This window comes from Lichenostomus cassidix, chromosome W (assembly GCF_008360975.1).
Source record: "Lichenostomus cassidix isolate B80296 chromosome W, HeHo_3.0, whole genome shotgun sequence".
Taxonomy (NCBI): domain Eukaryota; kingdom Metazoa; phylum Chordata; class Aves; order Passeriformes; family Meliphagidae; genus Lichenostomus; species Lichenostomus cassidix.
Window position 1 is genome coordinate 19837763 of NC_139510.1, and position 27132 is coordinate 19864894.

The 27132-nt window shown below is 46.1% G+C and overlaps 2 protein-coding genes across 2 annotated transcripts in view; both read right to left on the reverse strand.

The window, feature by feature from the left end:
- Positions 1-27132, reverse strand: part of LOC146425645 (uncharacterized) — a 154850-nt gene that overhangs the window by 41339 nt on the left and 86379 nt on the right. The gene's annotated exons all lie outside the window — the stretch shown is intronic.
- On the reverse strand, positions 21584-22749 carry LOC146425646 (uncharacterized). Its single transcript, XM_085041495.1, has one exon. It carries the CDS (start codon positions 22700-22702, stop codon positions 21584-21586), a length of 1119 nt encoding a protein of 372 aa, XP_084897621.1. The 5' UTR covers positions 22703-22749.

A 27132-nucleotide genomic window follows, 5' to 3' on the forward strand; every position in this document is an offset into this window, starting at 1 on the left:
CAGCGAGGGACCCTATCCGAGTCATGGCACCATGTTGTCATAAATTGGGTCTCAATAAGTCAATCAGAGACAATTCCAATTCAGTAATTTTGTAATTTATTCAAGCAAGCGGATACAGGTCAAAGCAGCGCTGGGCGGGCTAGGCAGGCTCCTTCGCTCTGCCTAAGACACACCGCGCAGAGGTTTGTGTGTGCCGAGGTTTTATGCAGTCCCTTTTTCCCGGTTACGTGTCATTTGCTGGAGATAAGGCTGTGTCTGCGTAGTCTGTTGCTGTTGCTAGAGGGTCTTCCGAAAGGTCGTAGTCACGTTCGCAGCCTGCCCTTCCTCCTAAACCTTGCAAGTTTTGTATAAGCCATGTGTAAACCGGATGCTTAAGTTCTGCTTATGCCAGCAGGAGGTCTTTGGCCCGTGGGGGCCCTGTTTTCCTGTTGCGATTTAGAGAATCAATCCTTATCTATCACAGAAAGGATGAGCGGGTGCATTTTATTCAACCACTCTTGGTAGATGTGCGGGATAGGTTTGAAATGCATGAATTTCTGTTTGTTCCTAATTGTGATTGCAATTTACTGGGAAAGGATTTGATGACTAAAGTGGAAATGCAAATTAGTATTGTGAAAAATGATACAGAGACTAACACTGTGGAAACATTTTGTAAAATGTCTGAGAAGAGTTATGCTGAAATAAACCCAGAAGTGTGGGCAGCCCCAGGGAAATATGGAAAATTAGATATGGAGCCTCTCCAAATTACTTTGAAGCAACCAGGACAAGTGGTGTCTGAAAAGCAATACTCGGTTTCAAGGGAGGGAAGGAAAGGGTTGCAACCTGTCATTGAGTCCCTGCCAAAGGCAGGTCTTTTGGAGCCATGTATGTCTCCCTATAACACTCCTGTTCTGCTGGTTAAGAAACCAGATGGAACCTACAGAATGGTGCAGGATTTAAGAATAATAAATGAAATTGCCAAACCAAGGCATTCCACAATTTGGGATCCCTATACCATCCTGAATCAGATCCGGTCTTCACATCAGTGTTATTCAGTACTGGATTTGAAGGATGCTTTCTGGGGGTGTCCATTTACAGAGGACAGTAAACAGTATTTTGCCTTTGAGTGGAAACAGGAGGAAAGAGGGAAAATGGTAATGCAACAATTGACATGGAAAGTCCTCCCACAGGGCAGAGATATACAGAGTAATCGGTTTTGTTTGGGCAAGCCTTGCAGAAAATGTTAAGAGAGTTTACTCCACCCCCAGGAGTTAGATTGTTGCAGTATGTGGATGATTTGCGTTTATCAGGGGAGCAGGAAAAGGCGGTTGAAGAGGCTACTGTGAGGCTGCTTAATTTTCTTGCTAAAAAGGGGCTTAGAATGTCCGAAAAGAAAGCACAGTTAGTAGAGAAAAAGGTTAAATATTTGGGACACGTTTTGACTGGAGGTTTACGGTGTATTGATCCAGAAAGGATACAAGGAATTTTACAAGTACCATTATCCCAGACTAAAAAAGAGTTACGGCAGTTTTTAGGGTTGGTGGGGTACTGCAGAGCATGGATTGAGGATTTTTCTGTTGTAGCCAGACCTTTATATGGCTTTTTAACCCAAAGCAGTCCTAATGTTGTGGTATGAACACCAGAAGGAAAGCAAAGCTTTAGAAAATTTAAAGACAAATTGATTTATGCCCCAGTCTTAGCTCTTCCAGACTCAGAAAAGGAATCTGAGTTATATGTGGATGTTAAACAAGGCCATGCTAAAGGAATTTTGGTGCAAGAACACAGGAGAACACAGCGGCCTGTTGCTTATTTTTCTAAGCTGTTAGACCCAGTGGCCAGAGGCTGGCCTCATTGTCTTCAGAATTGTGCAGCCATGGCTTTAATAGTAACTGAGGCCCAAAAGCTGACAATAGGTGGATATCTGATTGTTAAAGTTTCGCATCAAGTTAAAGGCTTGTTAACTGAAAGAGCCTCTAGGTGGATGACCAGCGCTCTGTTATTACAGTATGAATCCTGTTTAATGGAACAGGAGGATTTAGAACTGAGAAGTAGGGAAGGGTTTAACCTGGCCTCCTGTCTCAATGGCCCTGAAGAGGGGGGCCGGGAAGAAACCAATGACTGCATTCAAGTGATAGATCTCCAAACCTGGGTGTGAGAAAGGTCCTCTCACTACTTAAATTTTGAAAGAATTTATTCACTCATTTTCATAGTACAAACAACGATAAGAGGCTTAGAATGGCTGTCTGCCGTTACACAAAGCGAAGTGCAGCGCTGGGTGCTTAGCCTCTGATGGGAGGAAGCCAGAGGCACCTTCTGGCTAGGGGATACAGTTTTTATAACCCCCTAACCCCGCCTCCTTCTGGTGCTCCAATTGGCTCGTTGTCTTCAGTCCTCATCTTCTGATAGGTTAGCTGCTTTGCCCAGCTCTCTCCTTTCTTAACCATAACATTTAAGTTAGCCACAACAAATTAACAATTAGACATAACAAACCTATAGAGGTAGTCATAACATTTATCAGTTAGCCCCAACAAATCTATAGAGGTCGCCATAACATATACACAACCACTAACAAATAACCATAACAAATACCTCATAACCCTTTACGAAAGCCAACTCCATGATTTCATTTATAACACTGGGCTAGGGAAGATTTACGAGACACTCCCCGGCCTGAGGGAGAAAATGTGCTTATTGATGGGTCATTAAGGGTAATTAGAAGGGAAGCGAGTTACAAGATACACTATCGTTAATGGAAGGGAATTAAAGGAAGGGGGGAGGTTGCCGCCCACATGGTCAGCTCAAACAGCAGAGCTGTATGCACTTGTAAGAGCCTGTGAATTATATTGGGACAAGATAGTGAATATTTTTACTGATTCTAAGTATGCATATGGGGTGATACATGCATTTGGGAAATTATGGGAAGAAAGAGGTTTACTAACCTGCAGGGGGGAAATGTCAGCTCATGAAAGCTTAATTTCTCCCCTATTGGAGGTAGTGAATTTACCAAAAGGGGTGGCAATAATACACATTAGATGACACAAGGCAGGGAGCTCAGAGGAAGCAACAGGTAATCGACTAGCTGATGAAGAGGCTCGAAAAGCTGCACTGTTGCCAGAAATCTCTAAGATCCTCCCCTTGCTCCCAGTAGCCCCATCGCTGCCAGAGAAACTGTCTTTTCCACCAGAGGAGCTTGAGATAATTAAAAATAGTGGGGCAGAGGAAAGAGGGGATAATTGGTTTACAAGGAATGGTAAACAGTGGATACCAAAAGCTCTGGCCTTACAAATATTAAAACAACTCCATGAAGGGAGTCATTGGGGCTCTCGAGGATTGGCAGAAGCCTTTCTGTCCTGGATTAATGATAAAACTCTCTTTCCTCCGAGAGCGAAGAGCCCCGACACCCCCTCCCCCACCCACAACAGAATTTCTTAGATGGAAGGTAAGAAAAAACTATTTATTTATTAAAACCACGCAGAGTGCCCTGCAAGGCACAGGGGAAGGGGAAAACCAAGGGGGAAAAGAGTTATTAAACCTAAACCTGATTAAAAACAAGTCCTTTTTCCTCCTACGCAGCTTTTCCCCTCCTTGGCCCCCTTGGGGGCTGGGCGGAGCTCCCCAAGAGCTCCGTTGTCCTCTGTCTCCCTTGGGTTCTCGGGCGACAAAGCAGATAGAAGAAAAGGGGTCCAAACGAAGAAAAAATGAAAAAAAGAAGAAAGAAAAAGAAAACTGGAACAGAGCCCACTCCGAACAGCCGTCCCAGTGCACAGTCTCTGCCGAGCGAAAAAGAATCCTCCCTTCCTCGTCCTCGCTCCCCCTGCAGCCAGCCATGGGGAAAAGTTTTTAAAACAACCCGCGTTTCTCTCTGTGGCTGAACGTAGTTAAAGTGACAGGACCACATTATTTTTACCATATAAGCCAACCATAGGGAATAAAGGATTATCATAACATCACTCCAAGACATTCCACCCCTTATTCCATAGCGTTGGCTTAAAGCCCACCCTAACATCTTCCAACTCTAAACACACGCATACATATATACATATATACATATATACATATATACATATATACATATATACATATATACATATATACATATATACACATAACTATGTACAAGTAATGTCATTCATTAAACGGTGATATGTTGCCATCCCAACCTTACATGTGGCCCTCACCCAAAAATAAATCTCCCTGAGGGACACATCGTGTTTCTCCATCTTCCTGCATTATCCACCAAGTACACCCTGGTCCCTGAGCAAAGACAACCCCACGGATGGGTTTGTCTTTATGTGAGGCAGAATTAATCCAGACAGTTTTCCCTACTAAGCCTCTGGCATGTACTGCTGGAACCTTGTCTCCATCCACTGTATGTAGAAGCTCAGATTGGGCAGGACCTGCTTGGTTGATAGAGCCTCGGGTATTGACTAACCAGGTGGCCTCTGCTAAATGTCGCTCCCAATTCTTATAAGTTCCCCTACCCAGTGCCTTTAAGGTGGTTTTTTAACAGTCCATTATACCGTTCCACTTTGCCAGCAGCAGGTGCATGATAAGGAATGTGGTACACCCACTCAATGCCATGGTCTCTAGCCCAGTTGTTTATGAGGCCATTTTTAAAATGAGTTCCGTTATCTGACTCAATTCTCTCAGGAGTACCATGCCTCCACAGGACTTGGTTTTCAAGGCCCAGGATGGTGTTACGAGCAGTGGCATGAGGCACAGGGTAGGTTTCCAGCCACCCAGTGGTGGCTTCTACCATTGTGAGCACATAGTGCTTGCCATGGCGGGTCTGAGGCAGCGTGATGTAATCAATCTGCCAGGCCTCACCATACTTGTATTTTGACCACCTTCCACCATACCACAGGGGTTTCACCTGCTTGGCTTGCTTGATGGCAACACACGTTTCACAGTCATGGATAAATTGAGAAATGCAGTCCATGGTTAGATCCATCCCTCGGTCTCGTGCCCACTTGTAGGTGGCATCTCTGCCCTGATGGCTTGAGGCATCATGGGCCCATCGAGCTAGGAATAAACCTCCCTTATGCTGCCTATCCAAGTCTACCTGGGACACCTTTATCTGTGCAGCCTGATCTACCTGTTCATTGTTTCGGTGTTCCTCATTGGCTCGGCTCTTGGGGACATGGGCATCTACATGTCAGACTTTCACAGGTAGTCTCTCTGCCGGGCTAGCGATGTCTTTCCACTCTTCAGCTGCCCAAATCGGTTTTCTCCTATGCTGCCAACCAGCCTTTTTCCACTTTTCCAGCCAACCCCATAGAGCATTGGCTACCATCCATGAATCAGTATAGAGGTAGAGCTTTGGCCACTTCTCTCTTTCAGCCATGTCCAGGGCTAACTGAACAGCTTTGAGCTCAGCGAATTGACTCAATCCACCCTCTTCTTCCCTAGCTTTTGCAATCCGTCGTGTGGGGCTCCACACAGCTGCTTTCCATTTTCGTTTTGTCCCTACAAGACGACCGGAACCATCAGTGAAAAGAGCATAGCGTGTTTCGTCTGCTGGCAGTTGGTTGTATGGTGGAGCTTCCTCCGCATGCGTCACCTGTTCCAGCTCCTCTTCCTCAATCAGACTAAAATCTTCACTTTCAGGCCAATTTGTAATTATTTCCAAAATCCCAGGGCAATTTAGATTTTTCATACGGGCGCGCTGTGTGATAAGGGCAATCCATTTGCTCCATGTGCCATTGGTGGCATGGTGAGTAGAGGGAACCTCTGCTTTAAACATCCACCCCAGCACCGGTAGTCGAGGTGCCAGGAGGAGTTGTGCTTCTGTGCCAATTACCTCTGAGGCAGGTTGGACTCCTTCGTATGCTGCTAAGATTTCTTTCTCTGTTGGGGTGTAGTTGGCTTCAGACCCTCTGTAACTTCGGCTCCAGAATCCCAATGGACGACCCTGAGTCTCACCAGACACCTTCTGCTAAAGGCTCCAGGAGAGACCATGGCTCCCAGCTGCAGAGTAAAGCACATTCTTTGCTTCTGGCCCTGTCCTGACTGGGCCAAGGGCTACTGCATGAGCAATCTCCTGCTTGATCTGGGTTAAAGCTTGCTGTTGTTCAGGGCCCCAGTGGAAATCATTTTTCTTACGGGTAACCAGGTAGAGAGGGCTCACAATTTGGCTATACTCAGGAATGTGCATTCTCCAAAAGCCTATAGCTCCCAGGAAAGCTTGCGTCTCTTTCTTGTTGGTTGGTGGAGACATTGCGGTGATTTTATTGATAACCTCAGTAGGAATCTGATACCGTCCATCTTGCCACTTCACTCCTAGGAACTGGATCCCTTTGGAAGGCCCCTTGACTTTGCTCTTCTTTATGGTGAAACCAGCTTCCAGGAGAATCTGGATGATTTCCTTTCCTATCTCAAATACTTCTTCTGCTGTGTCCCCCCACACAATGATGTCGTCAATGTATTGCAAATGTTCTGGAGTCCCACCCTTTTCCAATGCAGCCTGGATCAGTCCATGACAAATGGTGGGTCTGTGTTTCCACCCCTGGGGCAGTCGGTTCTACGTGTACTGCACGCCCTTCCAGGTGAAAGCAAACTGAGGTCTGCACTCTGCAGCCAGAGGAATGGAGAAAAATGCATTTGCAATGTCAATAGTGGCATACCACTTTGGTGCTTTGGACTCTAGCTCATACTGGAGCTCCATCATGTCTGGCACGGCAGCACTCAGCGGTGGAGTCACCTTATTCAAGGCACGATAGTCCACAGTCAATCTCCATTCTTCAGATTTTCACACAGGCCAGATGGCACTGTTAAAGGCTGAATGTGTCCTGCTGACCACCCCTTGGGTCTCCAGCTCACGGATTAGTTTGTGAATGGGAATCACGGCATCACGAGTTGTTTGGTATTGTCGGTGGTGCGCAATCAAGGTTGCAATCGGTACTTGCTGCTCTTCCCCTTTCAGGAGTGCTCCTTCAGATGGCTTCTTTGACAGTCCAGGCAGGGTGTTCAATTGCTTAATGCCCTCTGTCTCCACAGCAGCTATCCCAAATGCCCACTTGAGTCCCTTTGGGTCTTTGAAATATGCATTTCGGAGGAAGTCTATACCCAAAATATACGGGGTCTCTGGGCCAGTCACAATGGAATGTTCTTTCCACTCTTTTCCAGTCAAGCTCACCTCAGCTTTCACCAGGGTCAAGTCTTGTGATCCTCCTGTCACGCCGGAAATAGAAACAGGTTCTGTCCCCACATGTCGCGATGGGATTATTGTGCATTGTGCACCAGTATCAACTAAAGCCTTGTATTCTTGTGGCTCTGATGTGCCAGGCTACCGAATCCACACTGTCCAAAAAATATGGTTTTCCCTGGCCTCTACCTGGCTAGAGGCAGGGCCCCTCTAACCATGGTGGGCATTTGTGTTAAAGGTTCCTTTAAGGGGATCAGACATGTTGACTGGAGCTACTTCCCTTCTGGTGGAGTTCCCTCTATGAGTCTTGCCCTCCTTCAATTCACGCACTCGTCGTGCCACGACAGTAGTGGGTTGTCCATCCCACCTGTTCATGTTTTCTCCACTGTCACACAGGAAATACCACAACTCACGTCGAGGGATATATCCAGTTCTCATAGCTGAGGAGCGTCTGCGTGGGGTAACAGAACCTGTGATCTGTACTGCCGAAATTTGGAAAAGGCTGTCTTTAATCTCTTTACTGAGTTTCTCATGATTCTCCTCTATCTTATTTTCTAGTTTCTGCAGATTTGTTTCCACAGCTGAGATTCTTGCATTCATTGCGCTATGCACGACATCTGCATATGCTCGGAGCTTTCTTGTCATATCACACACGGTTTCATGCCCGTCATCTCGCTTCATAATTGCTAAAGCAGAAGCATACTCTGATGGCCCAAGCTTTAGGAGTTTCCGCCACATCACAGGTGTACATTCTATTCTATCTGGGTCCATAATCGGATCTGGGTTTGCTATGTCCCCTGAGAAGACAATTTCTACCACCGCCATTTCTCTCAAGCGTTGAATCCCTTGTTCTATGGTTCTCCACTGGGTCTGTTGCGAATAGAGATCATCGAGATGTAGGTATCTTCCCCTAGCTTATGAGGCTGTTCTTGAAATGGGTTCCATTGTCAGACTCGATTCTCTCAGGGGTACCATGTCTCCACAGGACTTGCTTTTCCAGACCCAAGATGGTGTTCCGGGCAGTAGCATGAGGCACAGGGTAGGTCTCTAGCCATCCCGTGGTTGCTTCCACCATGGTCAGCACGTAGCGCTTTCCTTGGCGGGTTTGGGGAAGGGTGATTTAATCAACTTGCCATACTTCCCCATACCTGTACTTTGACCGTTGTCCACCATACCACAGAGGCTTCACCCACTAGGCCTGTTTGATTGCAGCACAAGTCTCACAGCTGTGCATGACCTGTGAGATGTTGTCCATGGTCAAGTCCACCCCTCGGTCACGAGCCCATCTGTACGTCGCATCTCTCCCTTGATGACCAGAGGCATTATGGGCCCAACGAGCTAGAAATAATTCTCCTTTGTGCTGCCAGTCCAGATCCACCTGTGACACTTTCACCTTGGCAGCCCGGTCCACTTGCTCGTTGTTACGATGCTCTTCATTAGCCCGACTCTTAGGTACATGTGCATCCACATGTCGAACTTTCACAGTCAGCTTTTCTGCCTGGGCGGCGATGTCCTGCCAAACCTCAGCGGCCCAGATGGGTTTTCCTCTGTGCTGCCACTTGGCCTTTCTCCAACGATCTAACCATTCCCACAGCACGTTGGCTACCATCCAAGAGTCAGCGTAGAGATAAAGCCTTGGCCATTTCTCTCGTTCGGCAATATCCAAAGCCAGTTGGACGGCTTTAAGCTCTGCGACCTGACTTGATCCACCTTGTCCCTCGGTAGCCTGTGCAACTTGTCGTGTGGGGCTCCATACTGCAGCTTTCCATTTCCGATCTGCGCCTACAATTTGGCAGGAACCATCGGTGAAGAGCGTCTTTCACTCTCCAGCAGCTCGTTATACAGGGGTGCTTCTTTGGCACGTGCTACTTGCTCCTCTGCTTCTTCTGAAGGTAATTTAAAAGTCTCACGTTCAGGCCAGTTTGTTATAATTTCCAGAATCCCAGGGCGATTCGGGTTTCCAATACGGGTGCTCTGTGTGATGAGGGTAGTCCATTTGCTCCACCTGGCATCAGTGGCATGGTGGGTAGAGGGAACCCTTCCCTTGAACATCCACCCCAGCACTGGCAATCGGGGTGCAAGGAGAAATTGTGCTTCTGTACCGATCACCTCTGAGGCAGCTTGGACTCCTTCGTAAGCTGCCAAGATTTATTTCTCGGTGGGAGTGTAGTTGGCTTCGGACCCTCTGTAATTTCAACTCCAGAATCCCAGTGGTCGGCCTCGAGTCTCGCCAGGCACCTTCTGCCAAAGGCTCCAGGACAGACCATAGCTCCCGGCTGCAGAGTAAAGCACATTCTTTACCTCTGGTCCTGTCCTGACTGGTTCAAGGGCTACGGCATGAGCGATCTCCTGTTTGATCTGGGTGCAGGCTTTCTGCTGTTCAGGGCCCCAGTGGAAATCGTTCTTCTTGCGGGTTATGAGGTAGAGAGGACTCACGATCTGGCTGTACTCAGGGATGTGCATTCTCCAAAAGCCTATGGCACCTAGGAAGGCTTGCGTCTCCTTCTTGTTAGTTGGTGGAGACATCGCGGTGATCTTATTGATGACCTCAGAAGGAATCTGACGTCGTCCGTCTTGCCACTTTACTCCCAGGAACTGGATCTCTCAGGCAGGTCCCTTGACTTTGCTCTTCTTGATGGCGAAACCAGCTTCCAGGAGAATTCTGATGATTTTCTCTCCTTTCCTAAATACTTCCGTTGCTGTGTCCCCCCACACAATGATGTCATCAATATACTGCAGATGTTCTGGAGCCTCACCCTTTTCCAGTGCAGCCTGGATCAGTCCATGGCAGATGGTGGGACTGTGTTTCCACCCCTGGGGCAGTCGGTTCCACGTGTACTGCACGCCCCTCCAGGTAAAAGCAAACTGAGGCCTGCACTCTGCTGCCAGAGGAATGGAGAAAAAGGCATTGGCAATGTCGATGGTCGCATACCACTTTGCTGCCTTGGATTCCAGCTCATACTGAAGTTCCAACATGTCCGGCACAGCAGCACTCAGTGGTGGTGTGACTTCATTCAGGCCACGGTAATCCACTGTCAGTCTCCATTCTTCACTGGACTTACGCACCGGCCATATAGGGCTGTTAAAGGGTGAGTGAGCCCTGCTGACCACCCCTTGGCTCTCCAGTTCCCGAATCATCTTATGGATGGGGGCCACAGAGTCTCTGTCAGTGCGGTATTGCCGGCGGTGCACTGTTGCTGTAGCGATTGGTACCCGCTGCTCTTCAATTCTCAGTAGTCCTACGGCAGATGGGTTGTCTGAGAGACCAGGCAGGGTATTCAGTTGTCTTATGTCTTCCGTCTCTATGGCTGCTATCCCAAAAGCCCAGCGATGTCCCTTTGGGTCTTTGAAATATCCACTCCTGAGATAATCTATGCCGAGGATGCATGGGGCGTCTGGACCAGTCACAATGGGGTGTTTCTGCCACTCATTCCCAGTTAAACTCACTTCAGCTGCCAGTACAGTCAGCTACTGGGATCCTCCCGTCACCCCAGAAATAGAAATGGATTCAGTCCCCACATACCTGGATGGCATCAGGGTGCATTGAGCACCGGTATCAACCAAAGCCATGTATCTTTGTGGGTCAGACGTGCCAGGCCATTGGATCCACACAGTCTAATAGATCCGGTTATCCCTTTCCTCTACCTGGCTAGAGGCAGGGCTCCTCTAATCCTGTTTTTGGTGCATGATGCTCTCCTCCTGTAAATGTGTTCCTGAGGTCCCTTCAAGAGGATCAGTCATATTATCATTTCCATTCTGTCTGGGGTTCTGTCCACAAGAGACTGGTGCAGAGTTGAACCTAGATGAGCCTCCTGAAGTGGATGTTACTCTTTTCAATTCACGTACCCGGGCTGCTAAGGAGGAGAAGGGTTTCCTATCCCACTTTCTCATGTCTTCCCCATGCTCCTGTAGGAAAAACCAGAGGTCACGTCGTGGAGTTTGTCTTCTTTCCCTGGCTGGGGGATGTCTGCTCCTGATGGCAGAGACTCTGGTTGGTTTCGGTGTGGCATGGAAAAATCCTTCTTTGAGCTCTTTCTTCAATCAAGCTCCGGACGTGCTCGGCCAGGTTTGTTTCCACTGATGAGACCTGGGTGCGTAGTGGAGCGGTGACAGTGTCCTCGTAAATTCTCAGTTTCTTTGCTAACACGCCCACCTTGTCTTCGCCTTCCCTCCACTGCAGTGTTGCCAGGTAACGAGAGTATATCTCTGGTCCGAGCCGCACGAATCTTAGCCACATTTGTGAAGTGCACTGGACATTATCTGGGCTCTTAGGGAATCTCTCATTTTCTGAGAAAATGATCTCTAGCACGGCCAATTCCCTCAGGCATCGGATACCTTGTTCTATGGTGTTCCATTTTCTTTGGTGCATCTGGAGGTCTTCTTTGCACAGGTATCTGTCCCGTACACTCAGCAGCAATCGCCGCCAGAGGCTGAGAGTTTCCTGGGTTTTCCCAATCCCCTGGTCAATGACCACATCCTGGGACAGGGATCCCAGTTGCCTGGCCTCACTTCCGTCCAGAATGGTGTCATTAGCTGTGGCGTCCCAGATGCGGAGCAGCCAGGTCAAGATGGACTCGTTTGCCTGCCGGGTGAATTCCCTTCGTAGGTCACACAGCTCCCCCAGGGATAGAGAGCGAGTGATGATCTTTGGCTCCGTTTCTTCTGCTGGGTGCGATGGTCCTGCCGCATCCTCGTCAGTCACTATGCGGACTGATTTGCTCTTTGATTTCTTCTTCTGGACGGGGGCAACTGCTACCCGCTTCAGCTGTTCTGATTTGGTGATGGTCTGTGTTGAGACATCGACTGCTCTTTTGGTTCTTTTCCTCTTGCCTGCTGACTTGCTTCGTTTCTCCTCCTCAAGAAGACAAAGTATTGTTCTGTTCTTCAGCATGAGGTACACAGTGCTGGTAGCAGAGAAAAAAGAAAACAGAACTGACAGGAAGATTATGCCATCCTTAGCATCCAGAGAGAACTCAATATTGTCAAAGACGGCTGTGCCTAGCCTGAAATGCTGGAAGAAACCACTTTCTCCTCCTAGCCCCAGAGGGTGGGTGCGATTGCTGAGGAGGTCCCAGACGTAGCAGCTCAGGTTAGGCCAGGCAGACAAAGTCGAGTATATATTACGAATGGCATTCATCGCCTCACAGGTTACCATGCAATAGGCATAATAAACCAATAGAGCAATTCTCCTGCCATTCCCTGGTTGCAACAGGAGCAATACGACGGGCAGATAGTTTCCCATTTGAGGGAAAATATAGAGGGTAAGATACAGTACCCACATAGACAGGCTGAGCATCATGGTGATAGGATTTCTGTAATAACAATTATATTTCTGACTTTCCCTCAGATCATGCCTCACGTTGGGTGCCAAAAATATGTGTTGGTTTGAAAACAAACCAGTGGGAGATCACAAGTCCAGATTGAAATTAAAAATAAGTGAAATAATACAAGGAAAAGCACTGACAAGGTCAGATACAAACTGACACCCGGTTAGGGTGGCAGTAGCAGTCCAACTGAAGTAGTTCAGTTCATGCGGTGATCCTGGGAAGGTCTGGTCTCCAGCAGAAGGTCCAGTGGTAGCTCTTGTCCTCTGGGAACCCAGTAGACAGGGCTAGCTCAGGCAGTTCCAAGGCCAGGTTATATCCCGGTGGGAACACCTGGCTCCTCCCTCCTGGGCAGAGCATCCCACAATGGGATGAGATAAGTCCATGAGTCATGCGGTGGGTCCCTGATGGCTCATTGTCTGTCATCCGGGGTAGGTCATTAGCAGCTGATAACAGCTAACGGCCCACATCTGGTGGTAATAGAATACTTAAATACATCTATATTGCAACCTAGGACAGATATTTAAACCAGAATGGTCTCTAAAAAAAGGTTGAATTACTAATGCAAAATAATATCTCAGAAATTCAACCTGCCTGTTCTCCCTTTTTGCGCACCTCTTATGAGGGATGGACCACCTGGCTACGTAGATCTTTTCGGAGACGAGCATCGAGAGACCTGACTGGTATTTTGGGAACCGGACTGGGGGTTCTAAATAGCATTGATTTGGAGGTGTTATTGAACAAATTGGCTACTACAACCTTCAATCTGACAAAAATGCAACAGCTTTTACAATCTTCCCTTTTGGCTTTGGGAACACATCAGTGGCTACTGTCCAATGTGTTACCGAAATGGGAAAAAATAAACATAAAAGATCATGAACTGTTTCTAGACACACTCGGTATGGCCCAAAGTAATATTTCTTTGGCTCTCAGTTGCATTCAAGCTCAATTGTGGATGCAATCAGTGGCTGCATCTGTTATAAGAGAAGGAGAAGGCAGCATTTTTCCTGCAGAAATCCGTAAAATAGTTTGGGATAGTGCTAACAATTTTGAAAGGAACCTCCAATCATGGTGGAAGTTAGTAAATTCTACCTATGATCCTGTTAGTAACACTGCTACAGCTTATGTGTTAACTATTCACAATGCTTCAGTATCTATGATTTATCCTGTTTTTGCATTAGGCTTGAATCACAATGGGACTATACTCTATCCTTTCGAGCATAGAGCATGGGCCCAAAAGGTGAATGATAAATGGCAAACAATAGACCTGGAATCCTGCATTGTGCGGGAACAACTAGGAATTATCTGTGAAAGTAACACCATCAGAACACGAGACTTTTGTTTAGACACTGACCAAAAGGTTTGCCATTTTGAAATTCGTCCTGAAATTAACCCTGAAACTGTTATAATTTACATTGGCAAGGGTTGTGTATGCTTAAGAACTGTTTGTAGTAATATCACAGTAGGAAATGTAATAGCTTATACCAATAATCATACGAATTTTTGTGTTTGTAATTTTACTGAAATCATGGGGTGTGACTTCTCTTAGCTCCAGTCACTTCCCACCAAATTCTGAAATCGAACTTCACATTGATTCATGAGCTAATGCCTGTATCTATTGGAATGAACATAACTCATACAAAAGAATTGCTGCAGCATCGAGATTATATTCAAATATTAGAAGAGATCAAGAAAAATGGACAAAAAACTCTAATAACAGTTCACCATAATGTAGACAAATTACAAAAGGTCATGAAGAGAGTGAAAAGGGATGGAGAACATAATTGGTGGGACACACTTTTTGGGCGGTCACCTACTGCCACAGGCATTCTGAACAAGCTGTGTCACCCAATCGTCGTTCTCCTGATCCTTTCCCTAATCAGTATCATCCTGTCTGTAATTTTGTACATACTTAATTGGCGAATGATCAAGCAAATGAAACTTTTGTCATCCACATTTAATACACGCAAGCCCTTGAGTGTTATATCCAGTATTGACATACCAAAATCTTTTGATATTGAGCAAGCGGCATGGCAAAAGGTTATGTGAAAATTTCCTTCCTTTCTTGTTTCCCTTCCTTCCCTTCTCCCCCCTTCCCCCTCCCTTAGTGTTACCACCATGTGGTCCTGAAGACAACTCATCCAGAAGATACCTCATCACAAAGAAAGACAACTCACCCAGAAGACGACTCATCATGAAGAAGACAACTGGTCCTGAAGATAAATGTTGAGCCACCGGGTGGTGGAAGGGTCGATCCAAGAATCGAGTTCTGTCTCAACATTTCTCATCAGAAACTACAGGTGCAGGACTCACGCAGAGAATGCTTTGTACTTACCTGAAGCTGGTATGGAGCGAATGCTTTGTGCCCGCCTAAGGCAGTACGGAACGAATGCTTTGTGCCTACCCAAAGCTGATACGGAGCGAATGCTTTGTACCTGCCTAAGGTGGCACAGAACAAAGACTTTGCACCTGCCTGAGTTGATACAGAACAAAGGCCTTGTGCCTGCCAAAGCGGGTATGTGACGAAGGCTTTGCACCCGTTGCCCTGACACCCATTGTGAAAAACCCGCCGACCATGCCTCGGACACTCCTCCCTTGACCCTGCCAAGGGAAGTTTGGTAAATCTCCACAAGAATTAAGGGGGAGCAAAGGCCGGTCGCAAGGAGGGACCAGGTGTATGGACTAGCATAAAAGACAGCTCTGGAGTGGCTGAACTCCGAAGATCTTCCCCACCGAAAGATCACATCGATCTTTGCAGAGGCCAAGGAACGCCGACTAGACGGGACCCCAGGGACGCCAGATGTCTGCGGACCCGTGGTGGTAGCTATAGCCCCCTTTCCTTCCCTTTCCTTCCCTTTCCTTCCCTTTCCTCCCCATCTTTTCCCAATTTTCTCTCTTTCTCTCTCTATCGCAGGCCGCTTTACAGGCCAAATTAATAAAGTTCCCCCTTGGATTGAAATTTAACCCCCTTGACTTGTTGGATTTTGTGTTTTCTTTTCTTTTTGCACTCTGAGATCGTAGCTGGTATGAACCATCACGTGTCTGCTTAGGAGTGAACCGTGACACCAGGGAAGAAGAGGGTGGATCAAGTCAATTCGCTGAGCTCAAAGCCATTCAGTTAGCCCTGGACATTGCTGAAAGAGAAAAATGGCCAAAGCTCTCCCTCTATACTGATTCATGAATAGTAGCCAATACTCTATGGAGTTGGCTGGAAAAGTGGAAGAAGGCTAGTTGGCAGCGTAGGAAAAAACCAATTTGGGAAGCTGAAGAGTGGAAAGACATCGCTAGCCCGGCAGAGAGACTACCTGTGAAAGTCCGCCATGTAGATGCACATGTCCCCAAGAGTTGAGCTAATGAGGAACACCGAAACAACGAACAGGTAGATCAAGCTGCAAAGATAAAGGTGTCCCAAGTAGACTTAAATTGGCAGCATAAGAGAGATTTATTCCTAGCTCGATGGGTCCATGATGCCTCAAGCCATCAAGGCAGAGATGCCGCCTATAAGTGGGCACGAGACCGAGGAGTAGGTCTAACCATAGACTGCATCCCTCAAGTTATCCATGACTGTGAAGTGTGTGTTGCCATCAAGCAAGCCAAGCGGGTGAAACCCCTGTGGTATGGTGGAAGGTGGTCAAAATACAAGTATGGTGAGGCCTGGCAGATTGATTACATCACACTTCCTCAAACCCGCCATGGCCAGCGCTATGTGCTGACCATGGTGGAAGCAACCACAGGATGGTTAGAGACCTACCCTGTGCCTCATGCTACTGCCCGGAACACCATCTTGGGCCTGGAGAAGCAAGTTCTGTGGAGACATGGTACCCCTGAGAGAATCGAGTCTGACAATGGAACCCATTTCAAGAACAGCCTCATAAGCACCTGGGCTAGAGAACACGGAATTCAATGGATATACCATATCCCCTATCATGCACCAGCTGCCGGGAAAGTTGCACGGTGCAACAGACTACTTAAGACAACTTTGAAGGCACTTAGCGAAGGGACCTTCAAAAATTGGGAACTGAACTTAGCAAAGGCCACCTGGATGGTCAACACAAGAGGCTCCATCAATCGAGCCGGTCCTGCCCAGTCCAAACCTTTGCACACAGTGGACGGAGATAAGGTCCCTGTGGTACACATAACAGGTTTTTTAGGAAAGACTGTTTGGATTAGTCCCACCTCAGGCAAAGGCAAACCCATCCGTGGGGTTGTTTTTGCCCAAGGACCTGGTTATACTTGGTGGGTGATGCAGGCAGATGGGGAAACCCGTTGTGTCCCACAAGGAGACCTTCTCTTAAGTGAGAACTCTGTAGATGGTAATAGAATAAGGGGTGGATAATGTCCTAGGTTGCAATATAGATGTATTTAAGTATTCTATTACCACCAGCTGTGGGCCGTTAGCTGCTATCACCTGCTAACGACCCACTCCGGATGACAGGCAATGGGCCATCCGTTAGCTCTTATCAGCTGCTAATGACCCACCCCGGATGATAGACAATGAGCCATCAGGGACCCACCGCATGACTCATGGACTTATCCCATTGTGGGATGCTCTGCCCAGGAGGGAGGAGCCAGGTGTTCCCACCGGGATATAACCTGGCCTTGGAACTGCCTGAGCTAGCCCTGTCTACTGGGTTCCCAGAGGACAAGAGCTACCACTGGACCTTCTGCTGGAGACCAGACCTTCCCAGGATCACCGCATGAACTGAACTACTTCAGTTGGACTGCTACTGCCACCCTAACCGGGTGTCAGTTTGTATCTGACCTTGTCAGTGCTTTTCCTTGTATTATTTCACTTATTTTTAATTTCAATCTGGACTTGTGATCTCCTACTGGTTTGTTTTTTAAACCAACACAATATCATTTGTTGTTGGCCAGTGTTTCCAATCACAAAGGGTCCAACTTCATAGATTTTTGGTTGAAGTGTTAATTTGGGAGGAATCGTAGGCTTTGAAACTTCTATTATTAATTCTCCCCAGTATTTGGTGTCATTTTTTCCACACATAACCTTATGGTAAAATTTTACTGCAGTGAAATTTAATCAACAGTCCAAATTTTGAGTTCTGCATGATAGGATAGAGCCATGTGATCCAATACCATAGCTGTTTACTGGTTCAGTGAGGGATTCAGCCATTAATCGGCATCTTATATAGATGTCATCACCCTGAGTAATGACAAAAAAGGGTGTTTCCTTATTGTTTAAATCAAAGGAAATGTTTTTATTTTGGTGTGTGAGTATTGCCACTAGGTTTGGTTTAGTCACAGCATTTATTTTGAACTTCTGGTTTAAACCTGATAATGATGGTTTCTTTGGGTCAAAAACCCACTCGCACACCACATAGAGAGAATTAACCATAGTAAAATTGAACCAGCAATCACCTTGCTCTTCCTGACAAGATTTGATAATTTCTACATTAATATTACTCGGGTCTACAGGAGTATAGTTGTCTGTAAATTTCTGGTGGCAACACAAGGAAAAAGCATCTTGTTTAGTACATTTCCAATCTTTAGTAGGACATATTTCTTTTGAAATGCTGGGGCGAATTTTGGATGTCATATTGAAATCTGAAAAATAACCACGAACTGAAATATAAGAGGCTTTTTCATTTTGAAAACCAGATTCTACTTTTCTGCATCCCACTTGAATTTTTTCATCAATAAAACCAGGTAGGGTTCTAATCCACTCATTCTTATCCCAACCCCACTCGGATGAATGGTAAATTTCGTCATCATGTATTATGACTACAGCCAAATTTAGACGTCTGTTTTTAGGATAGTTCCCGAAAGAACTAGAATATCCCACAAAAGCTTGAGACCAAGGCCATTCATTATTATTTTGGTTACAGGTAAAAGGTGTAATGCAGAAAAGAAGAAGCAACCTAATCAAAATTTTGTAGGTCATTTTCAGATTTGAGTGTTCAATTTTTATTCATATTTCTTCTGTAGGAGTTCTCGAAGTCCCACGGGGTTCTCCTGCAAAAACAAAGAATAGAAAACTTGCCTTTTTTAGGCAAAAAGGAATTAAAATGATGGAATAATCCAGTGGGTATTAATTTTAAGTTCCTTTCCCAGGGCATTGGTGGCTATCCATACATGTTTATTTAAAGGGGTCTTTAGTACCAATGGTACACTTCCCACTGTAGGGAGTTCCACCAGAACTGGCTGACCTGAGAAATAGGATGATTCTTTAGAATCATCAGGTTCTTTCACAGATGGAGTTAGAGTAGGAGCTTTTGGGCAAAAAGCAGTGATCTTTGGACATCCATTTACCCCCCAACGATCATTTACACCTTTGACAGCTTCCCACAATCGGACATCCCAATTCCCCTCATGGGGTTTCAGGAGTCGTTTTAGAAGACCATTGGTCCTTTCTACTATTCCATTAGCTTGAGGGTAGTAGGGGGTATGGAAAAGCCACTTAATTCCTTCAGTCTTTGCCCATTCTTGCACCACCTTGGCAGAGAAGTGAGAGCCATTATCAGACTGTATTTCCTGGGGTTTTGGAAAAGTTCCAAACCATTCTTTCAGTGCTTTCACGGTGTTGTCTCCTGTAGCCCTTTTGAAAGCTTCAGCTTGGACTAAACCTGATGTAATTTCAACACCAACTAGCACAAAATGTTTTCTTCCTGATTTTTTAAAAGGACCTATATAATCCACCTGCCAAGCATCCCATAAGCCTTTACCTTTTCTCAAATGCAAAGGATCATCCTCTAGAGGATGCCTTTTGAATCGGGATCGACATTGCTCGCAGGCTGATATACAGGTTTTGCACATCTCTCTGGTAACTGGCCAGCCACAAGCGAGGGCTTCTCGATACAAGTCTTTGGCACCGGTGTGCTTACGCTTAACATGCAGCCACTCAAGCAAGCGCTCCCAATTCTCAGAGGTTTGTTCTTCTTTCATAGGAGCAAGTCTAGCCAGTTCATCAGCTTTGTTATTCCACTCTCCTGCAGTACTCCCATCTATCTGATGTGAAGCAACCCAGCCTACAGCAAAGTTGCCTTGGCTAGCAATTCTCAGAATCTCTTGCCACTTTTCCTTTTGCCACACTGGTACTCTGTTTACCTCCCATTCATTTTGTTCCCAAAAGGGGAGCCATTCAATACATCCTTTAAACACAGCATATGAATCTGTATAGATATGAACAGGAGAAGGGTTTTGGGCTTCTCATTGGAAAACACTCCACACTGCAATTAGTTCACCTACTTGAGCACTACCCATTCCTTCGGTGATAATCTGTTCATCAGAGGAAGTGTGAAGGGCAACTGCTCTATATTTCCACACTTTCCCTTCTCTTTTGGCAGAAGCATCGGTAAACCAAGCATTTACTGTTTGGTCTTAGGAAAAAGGAGGGGCCACCCGGATGACTGAGGCAGGTTTGTCTTGGCTGATGTCCAGATTCTCTGTTTCTTGGATTGAAAGGTTCTTAGGGGCTCCTTCTGTCACAGAAAACACATTGCAATAATGCTCAATCTGTGCATACCACTTTCGTATGGAGGCTTTCTGTGCAACTCCTTCAGGGGGAGGAGTTCCAGCAGTGATTGCTCTTATTACTTTGAAGGGGCCTCTTAGCACAATTGGTTGATTACGTGCTATTTTCTCTACTTCAATGAAAGCCAGGCTTACCACAAACAAACCTTTCTCCCAAACAGTATACCTTTTCTCAGCATCCTTAAAACTGCGAGAATAAAATCCCACAGGTCGAGTTGGACCTTCGGGACCCCGTTGCCATAAATGTACTGACAACCCTGATAAGGAAAAACCCCATTCTACCTGAAAAGGGTCTGTAGGATGGATAGGTCCCAAGGCTTGGTGTGCAGTAGCTTCAAAAATCAGCAGTTGTAGTGCTTCATCTTGGACAGAAGTCCATTCCCACTTGGCACCTTTCCTGAGCAAATCATAAAGGGGTCTAGCCACAATGGAAAAGTCTGGGATGTGTTTTCTCCAAAACACTAAAAGACCTAAAGCATGTTGAAGCTCCTTTTTAGACCAAGGCATTTTAATTTGATCTAAGGAGGTGAGAGTGTCAGGTGGGATACAGGTCATTCCTCCTTTCCACCATATACCCAGAAATTTTACTTCTTGGGAGGGTTTTTGGACTTTCTCTGGGGGAATTTGCAATCCCAGATTTTCTAGATGGGAAATTATATTCTGTTGAGTTTCCTCCACCCTCTCTATTTTATCTCCCCCTACTAATACATCATCGATGTATTGATAGATAGCAATGTCTTCAGGTTTTGGGATTTGCTCCAGCTCCGAGGCTAAAGCATGATGTGCCAATGTAGGGGAATGTTTATACCCCTGGGGGAGTCAGGTGAACGTATATTACTGCCCTTCCCAAGTGAAAGCAAAATGATCCCTATCTTCTGGTCGCAATGGTACCATAAAAAACATGTCCTTGACATCTATGGTTGCCATGATTGGATGAGCCTGTTCTTGAATAGATGTTACCAGTTCTGCTAAATTTGGGACTGCAGCAGTCAGAGGATCAGTGTTGGCATTTAGCCTTCGGAAATCAACTGTAAGTCGCCACTTCCCGTTAGGCTTTTTACTGGCCACACTGGGGAGTTGTAAGGAGAATGTGTATTTATCACAACTCCCTGTTCTTTCATTTCTTGTATTACTGGTTTTATACCTTCCTTGGCTCCCAAAGGAAGGGGATACTGTTTGACATTAGTGATCTTGCTAAACGATAGTGGTGGAGCTTCTTGCAGCAATCTGATGTGAAGTTGTGGTGTTCCAAAAGACCAGAATAGTCCTTCTGTATCTTCCCACTGTCTCCCCTTAAGGACATCTATCCCCAACAGGTTGAAAGGAATGTTACCAATCACCATTACAATAGTAATTGGGCTCTCCTCCCCCGGTAGGGTTAACTTTACCAGGGCGACATTCATGATCTCCCTTGATCCCAAAGCATTAAGCACGGATAGATTCCGCTTTAAGGGAGAAACTCCACACCTCTTGGCATCTTCCTTAGTCAGGGCAGAAATTTGTGCACCTGTATCAATTAAAAAGGTCACTGGTGCACGTTTGGGACCCACAATAGCTGTGATTAACACATCTCCTTTTTCTGTTTTAGTGAGCTGTCTAATATAAATCCATTCTCCATTTCCCCGCCCACCACTAGGAAATGGAGATTCTAGTTTCCCTGTTCTAGGGAAAAGGTGTGTTTTAATGTCTTGTCTGCAATCTCAGTGAAAGGGGGGGCAGAAGCTGTGACGGGTGGGCTTTTTTTCACAGAGGAAGGTGGTTTTGTGACATGCCACTGAGTTACCAGTTTAGACAATTTTTCTAAAGGCAAACCACCCATCAAATCTCTAGGAATTCCTTTTTTAAGCCCTAAACGCCACCAATCAAGTCGGGCCAAAACAGGTTTAGGTTGTGACAGTTCCTTGGCAGCATCCATAGTTTTGTTGGGGCAGGGCAGTGCCTTTTTAACTCCTACTTGCCTGATACCTCTTGATCTCTCTTCTAGAGGCTTTATTAGACAGTATTTTCTACTGTAGTCAATTAATTCTTGTGCTACCTCCCCCCATGTCCAGACTTTAGGTCTAGGGTGAGGTCTGTTACCTGGCGGGGCTGGTGTTGAAAAGTCAGAGGAACTAGCATAAGAGTCTGGATCAGTACTGCCTGTATTTCTGCTATTATCACCTCTGCGCATAAAACTTTCCAATCTTTCCACCGGACCCATTGACGCTATGGTTCTCTGAAGACTTATCCCCGTGGCTTTGAGTGACTCGGGGAGCCCCCTTATTAAAGGAGTCATAATTTCAGGGTTGACAGGTAACATCATTGGTGATTCACATCCAGGAATTAATTTTCTCTCATGTATCATTTGTAGGCAAGCAGCTTTATGTACACTTTCTAGTAATTGGTCAGCTGTGCCTATTATTGCCAAGGGGTCTCCCCTGTCCAGAGGGTTTAACCCTCCAGCCCAGTAAGCAGCACGCTGAGTTAGAGACCATGGGGCACGGCGATCACCTGTTGTTAAGAAAACTCCGTGGCCCCAGTAACCCTCAGCCTCCTTTTCACTCAATTGTATTTGATCACCCCCAGTTAAAGACACACGCCACACATATTCTGTTTCAGATTCTTTGGTAAGACGCCCATATTCTCTTTTTAACTTTGCCAGTTCAGTGGCAGAATAGGGTGTTTCCTTGGTGGTTATGTGGGGGTCTGTATCTTCATCATTAAGATAAGAAAATTCAGTTTTGATTAAGGGTCTTAAATTAGGAGGATTTTCATCAAGTTTTTTCATCTGTTCTAATTCTTTTTGTGGATATATCGGGTTAATTGATCCCGATGATACTGTTGTCTTGCATGGGAGAGAGGAGATTTATGTGCTTTTGCAGTTTGACAGGCTTTGAGATAGCTAGTTCTCCAAGACTTAGTCCCGTTCGCAAGATTCTTTGATATCTGGCCGATTTGTCTAAAAATACCATTTATTTGACACAGAACATAACAAACATACAAACATAGAACTGATTGACACACATAAACACACAATGAATACATAATTGCAACACTACAATAGTTAAAAATGCAATTATGGGGTAAAACCTTGCTTGAACTATAAAAATAGTTAAAAATGCAAGAAATGCTTGCTTGAATGATAATGCAAGTTAAGAAATGCTTGCTTGAGCTAGCTGAAATGCAAGTTAAGAAAGGTACCTATAAGTTAGCCGGAATAATATGATTTAGGAAACTCAATGATCTCACCAAATCCAGTTTTTGGAGCTGGAGATACATCAGCATCCTCACTCAATCCCAGGGAAGTAACCACAGGGCTGCGTCCAGACCCTGGGGAGAGGCTTACTTCATGCTCCTATGTCCATATAGAAAGCTTCTACCTTTCTGGGATTTCGTGAGCTTTTTATAGGATAAAAGTGTGTATTTGTAGTCACTGAAAATTTTCTCACATTCTCTCTGCATTCCACAGGGGAGTGTCTTTTCAGACTTTCAGTCGCCAGCACTAGGTAGCTGTTGATTTAGGCTATCAACCTAAACCTGAGCCATCCATTTCCTGGGACCGATCAGAGAGAGAGAGAGAAGGGGGAGGGGGTGTCCTGCCACAACTGTGTCTTGTGAACTAGTGTTCTGTGAATTAGTAGTATTCATAATACAATTAACTTCAAGAGCAACCCTTAATGAATGGTTTTCTTCCTTTTGGCGCTCTAATTCCTTTTCTAGATTGGAGATTATTTCTTGGTGACAATGCATCATGTTTTCTAAGGATTCTATGATTTTCTCTTCATTACTACGCTGCCTATGACAGTCTTCAATGGCTGCGATCAAGCTGGCACCCAAAACAGAACAGACTATTGTCCTGCTTTTTCCTGGTAGTAAAAACTTAACCTTAGCCTCATTCTGTAGCAGAGAAATCCGATCTACTATACTCTGCATATTTTTCCAATTCTCTCGAGCCCAATCTTCCCCAATAGGAGAGGGTCGAGCACCATATTTAGCCAAAAATGTAAATAATACATCTTTATCATCAACCAACTGAGAATCTCTCTTCTCCTGTTTGCCAGGCATCCTTTTCCTTATCCTGACTCAGAAATAAAACCAACAACAAAACCAACAACAAAAACAACTCAAATCCACTTGAGAAACATTTCTCTCTATCCTGATTCAGAAACAAGACAACCTCAAAACAATATAACAACAAAAAAACAGCTCAAAATCTATCCTGAAACAAAACAACTTCAAAAACAATTCAAAACAGCTCAAAATTCATTTGAGAAACAAATTCTTAATCCTAAAACAAAACAACTTCAAAAACAACAAAAAACAGCTCAAATCTACTTGAGAAAGTTAGATACTTGCCAATGGCCACTCTTACCCTTTCTCAGGTGTCACTAAAACAAAAATTTAACTCTCCTTCTTTTAGCACTCTAAGTCCTGATAGCCGGAATCCCAATAGAGTCCTCAAAAATGAGTTTCGAGGGGTTTTTGTCCCTCAGCCTCTATCAGGATCCTGTCCGTGACGCCAATTTATGTCACGGTCCACTCATAAGCAGACGCGTGATGGTTCATACCAGCTACGATCTCAGAGTGCAAAAAGAAAAGAAAACACAAAATCCAACAAGTCAAGGGAGTTAAATTTCAATCCAAGGGGGAACTTTATTAATTTGGCCTGTAAAGCGGCCTGTGATAGAGAGAGAAAGAGAGAAAATTGGGAAAAGATGGGGAGGAAAGGGAAGGAAAGGGGGCTATAGCTACCACCACGGGTCCACAGACGTCCGGCGTCCCTGGGGTCTCGTCCAGTCGGCGTTCCTTGGCCTCTGCAAAGATCGATGTGATCTTTCGGTGGGGAAGATCTTCGGAGTTCAGCCACTCCAGAGCTGTCTTTTATGCTAGTCCATACACCTGGTCCCTCCTTGCGACCGGCCTTTGCTCCCCCTTAATTCTTGTGGAGATTTGCCAAACTTCCCTTGGCAGGGTCAAGGGAGGAGTGTCCGAGGCATGGTCGGCGGGTTTTTCACAATGGGTGTCAGGGCAACAGGTGCAAAGCCTTCATCACATACCCGCTTTGGCAGGCACAAGGCCTTTGTTCTGTATCAACTCAGGCAGGTGCAAAGTCTTTGTTCTGTGCCACCTTAGGCAGGTACAAAGCATTCGCTCCGTATCAGCTTTGGGTAGGCACAAAGCATTCGTTCCGTACTACCTTAGGCGGGCACAAAGCATTCGCTCTGCACCAGCTTTAGGTAAGTACAAAGCATTCTCTGCGTGAGTCCTGCACCTGTAATTTCTGATGAGAAATGTTGAGACAGAACTTGATTCTTGGATCGACCCTTACAACTAGTTACTTTTTTTTTTTTTTTTAATCCCGCGGGTGTCCCTGCATGGTTTTATATGCTGGCAAAATACAAATTAGCGCTGTTAATTCGTACACACACACACACACAAACATCACAGCAACTGCAAGATCCACTGCAGGTATAAGTCCGGCTTTTCCCAAAGGCACCAGGGGCCAACTCACCCCCAGACCACAAAATCCACTGCAGTTTTCCTTGTTGCCCCCCCTTGGGTATGGATTGTCAAGACCCCTTCTTGACTTTCCCTTGCTGCCCCCCTTGAGTGTCTGTGTCCTTATATTTTTGGGATCGTCATCCTTTGCACTGGGCCCCCTTCTGAGCTTTACCTTTGCAACCCTCTCATGGCTGCCCTGTTTTACCTGTGCCACCCTCCATGGGTGCCCTCCCAGGTTTGCTCTCCAAGAATCCCATTTTGCTCACCAGTGAGATTTTCTAGTGGTCCTTCCCTGCGGACTCTTCACAGACCTCCTTGGTCCGCCACTCGTCTGTCTCCTGGACAGTCTTGGGTACCCAATCAATCATCCAGTGCCAGCAACCACCAAGGGGAGCTGATCACCGAAACTGGGTGAGGCGCGCCTTTCAGCTCCGCTCGCTGCAGGCCACCCCTGGACGGTGGAAGGATCCTGGATGGAGCCCCCATTTGTCAGGAAAATTAATCCACAAACGCCATAGGCTTATGTCCAAAAAGGAGACAGAGGAGTCCTGTAACTTAATTCATGAATAAAGGGAGACGTCATGGGCATTTCCCATGGGGTCTCTCTCAAATTGATAGAGGACGCAGCCTCTTTTATCCTAATTCCCGACTGCAGTTCCCCTCTCCCCATTGGCTGAGGTACTCGAGAGGTACAGGCTTCCTGGAACGCCTAATTAATATACATCCCCCCCTAATACAGACACCCTTCAATACACATTCTCATTTTCTTCTTCTTCTTATGTCTCTATTCTTTTAGTTCATTAACACAGTCTTGGGTAAGTAAAATTAGGGGAATTCCTATGGAAATCCTACCTATTGCTTCTTCTATCTCTCAGTATCAATGTTATCTGACCAGCAGACTCAGGTCTTATCTTTACCAGTCATTTGTTTGTAAAGACACTCCCTTATTCCTTTCACTCTCCCTGAGGATCCAGCTGTTTCCACAAACGTTCCTGCTTCCAGTGTCTCTCTGCCCTGCAGATAGCACACTGATCCCTTCCCAGCTGCTGCTCCAATCGGCTTTCTCCTGCTGAGAAGGGAATGCCTTTGCCACATCCTGGTGGCTAACCCCAGCTCCTCCGCTCCGGAGGCCCCGCAGTTTATTCTTTCGGGGCTGTAATAGCTTTGGCATCATCTTTGCCTTTGCCTTTCCCTTATCTCTTCTTACATACATATTCCTTCCGCAGTATCCAAATGCAGCCCCTCCCTCTGGTGCTCCCAGGGGGCACGGCTAGCAGCACCACAGGTGACCGGGGTGCCCTGCAGCCTCACGGAGGCAGGGAGGCCACTGCCGCCCCTGCCCCGGGGGTGGCAGGGTCAGGGACTGCCCGGTGCTGAGCTCACAGCTGTCTCACAGCCCCGGCTCGGCTCTGCACCTCCCCACAGGCCCCCAGCCTGTGCTCTCGGCCCGGCAGCTCTGCCCTCACTCCTGCTGCTCTGAAAGCGGAGGATACAGGTGACCTGCAGCTGGCCCTGGGTCAGCTGGCAAAATTGGAGGACAAGACGGGGGAAGGTGCTGAAAAACATCCCAATCCTTTTTCTTTCTCCTCTCTTCCCTCTTCTTCCTTCTTTCTTTTACTCTATCTACCTGCATGCCCACTCTTTCTACTACAACATTCTACACAACCATATTCCAGCAGCTACACACACAGAGGAGTCCCAAAGAGGTACCTATTA

Excerpts from the sequence above, each read along its gene's own strand:
- LOC146425646 (XM_085041495.1), bottom strand. The coding sequence starts at position 22,702 with ATGAAAAAACTTGATGAAAATCCTCCTAATTTAAGACCCTTAATCAAA.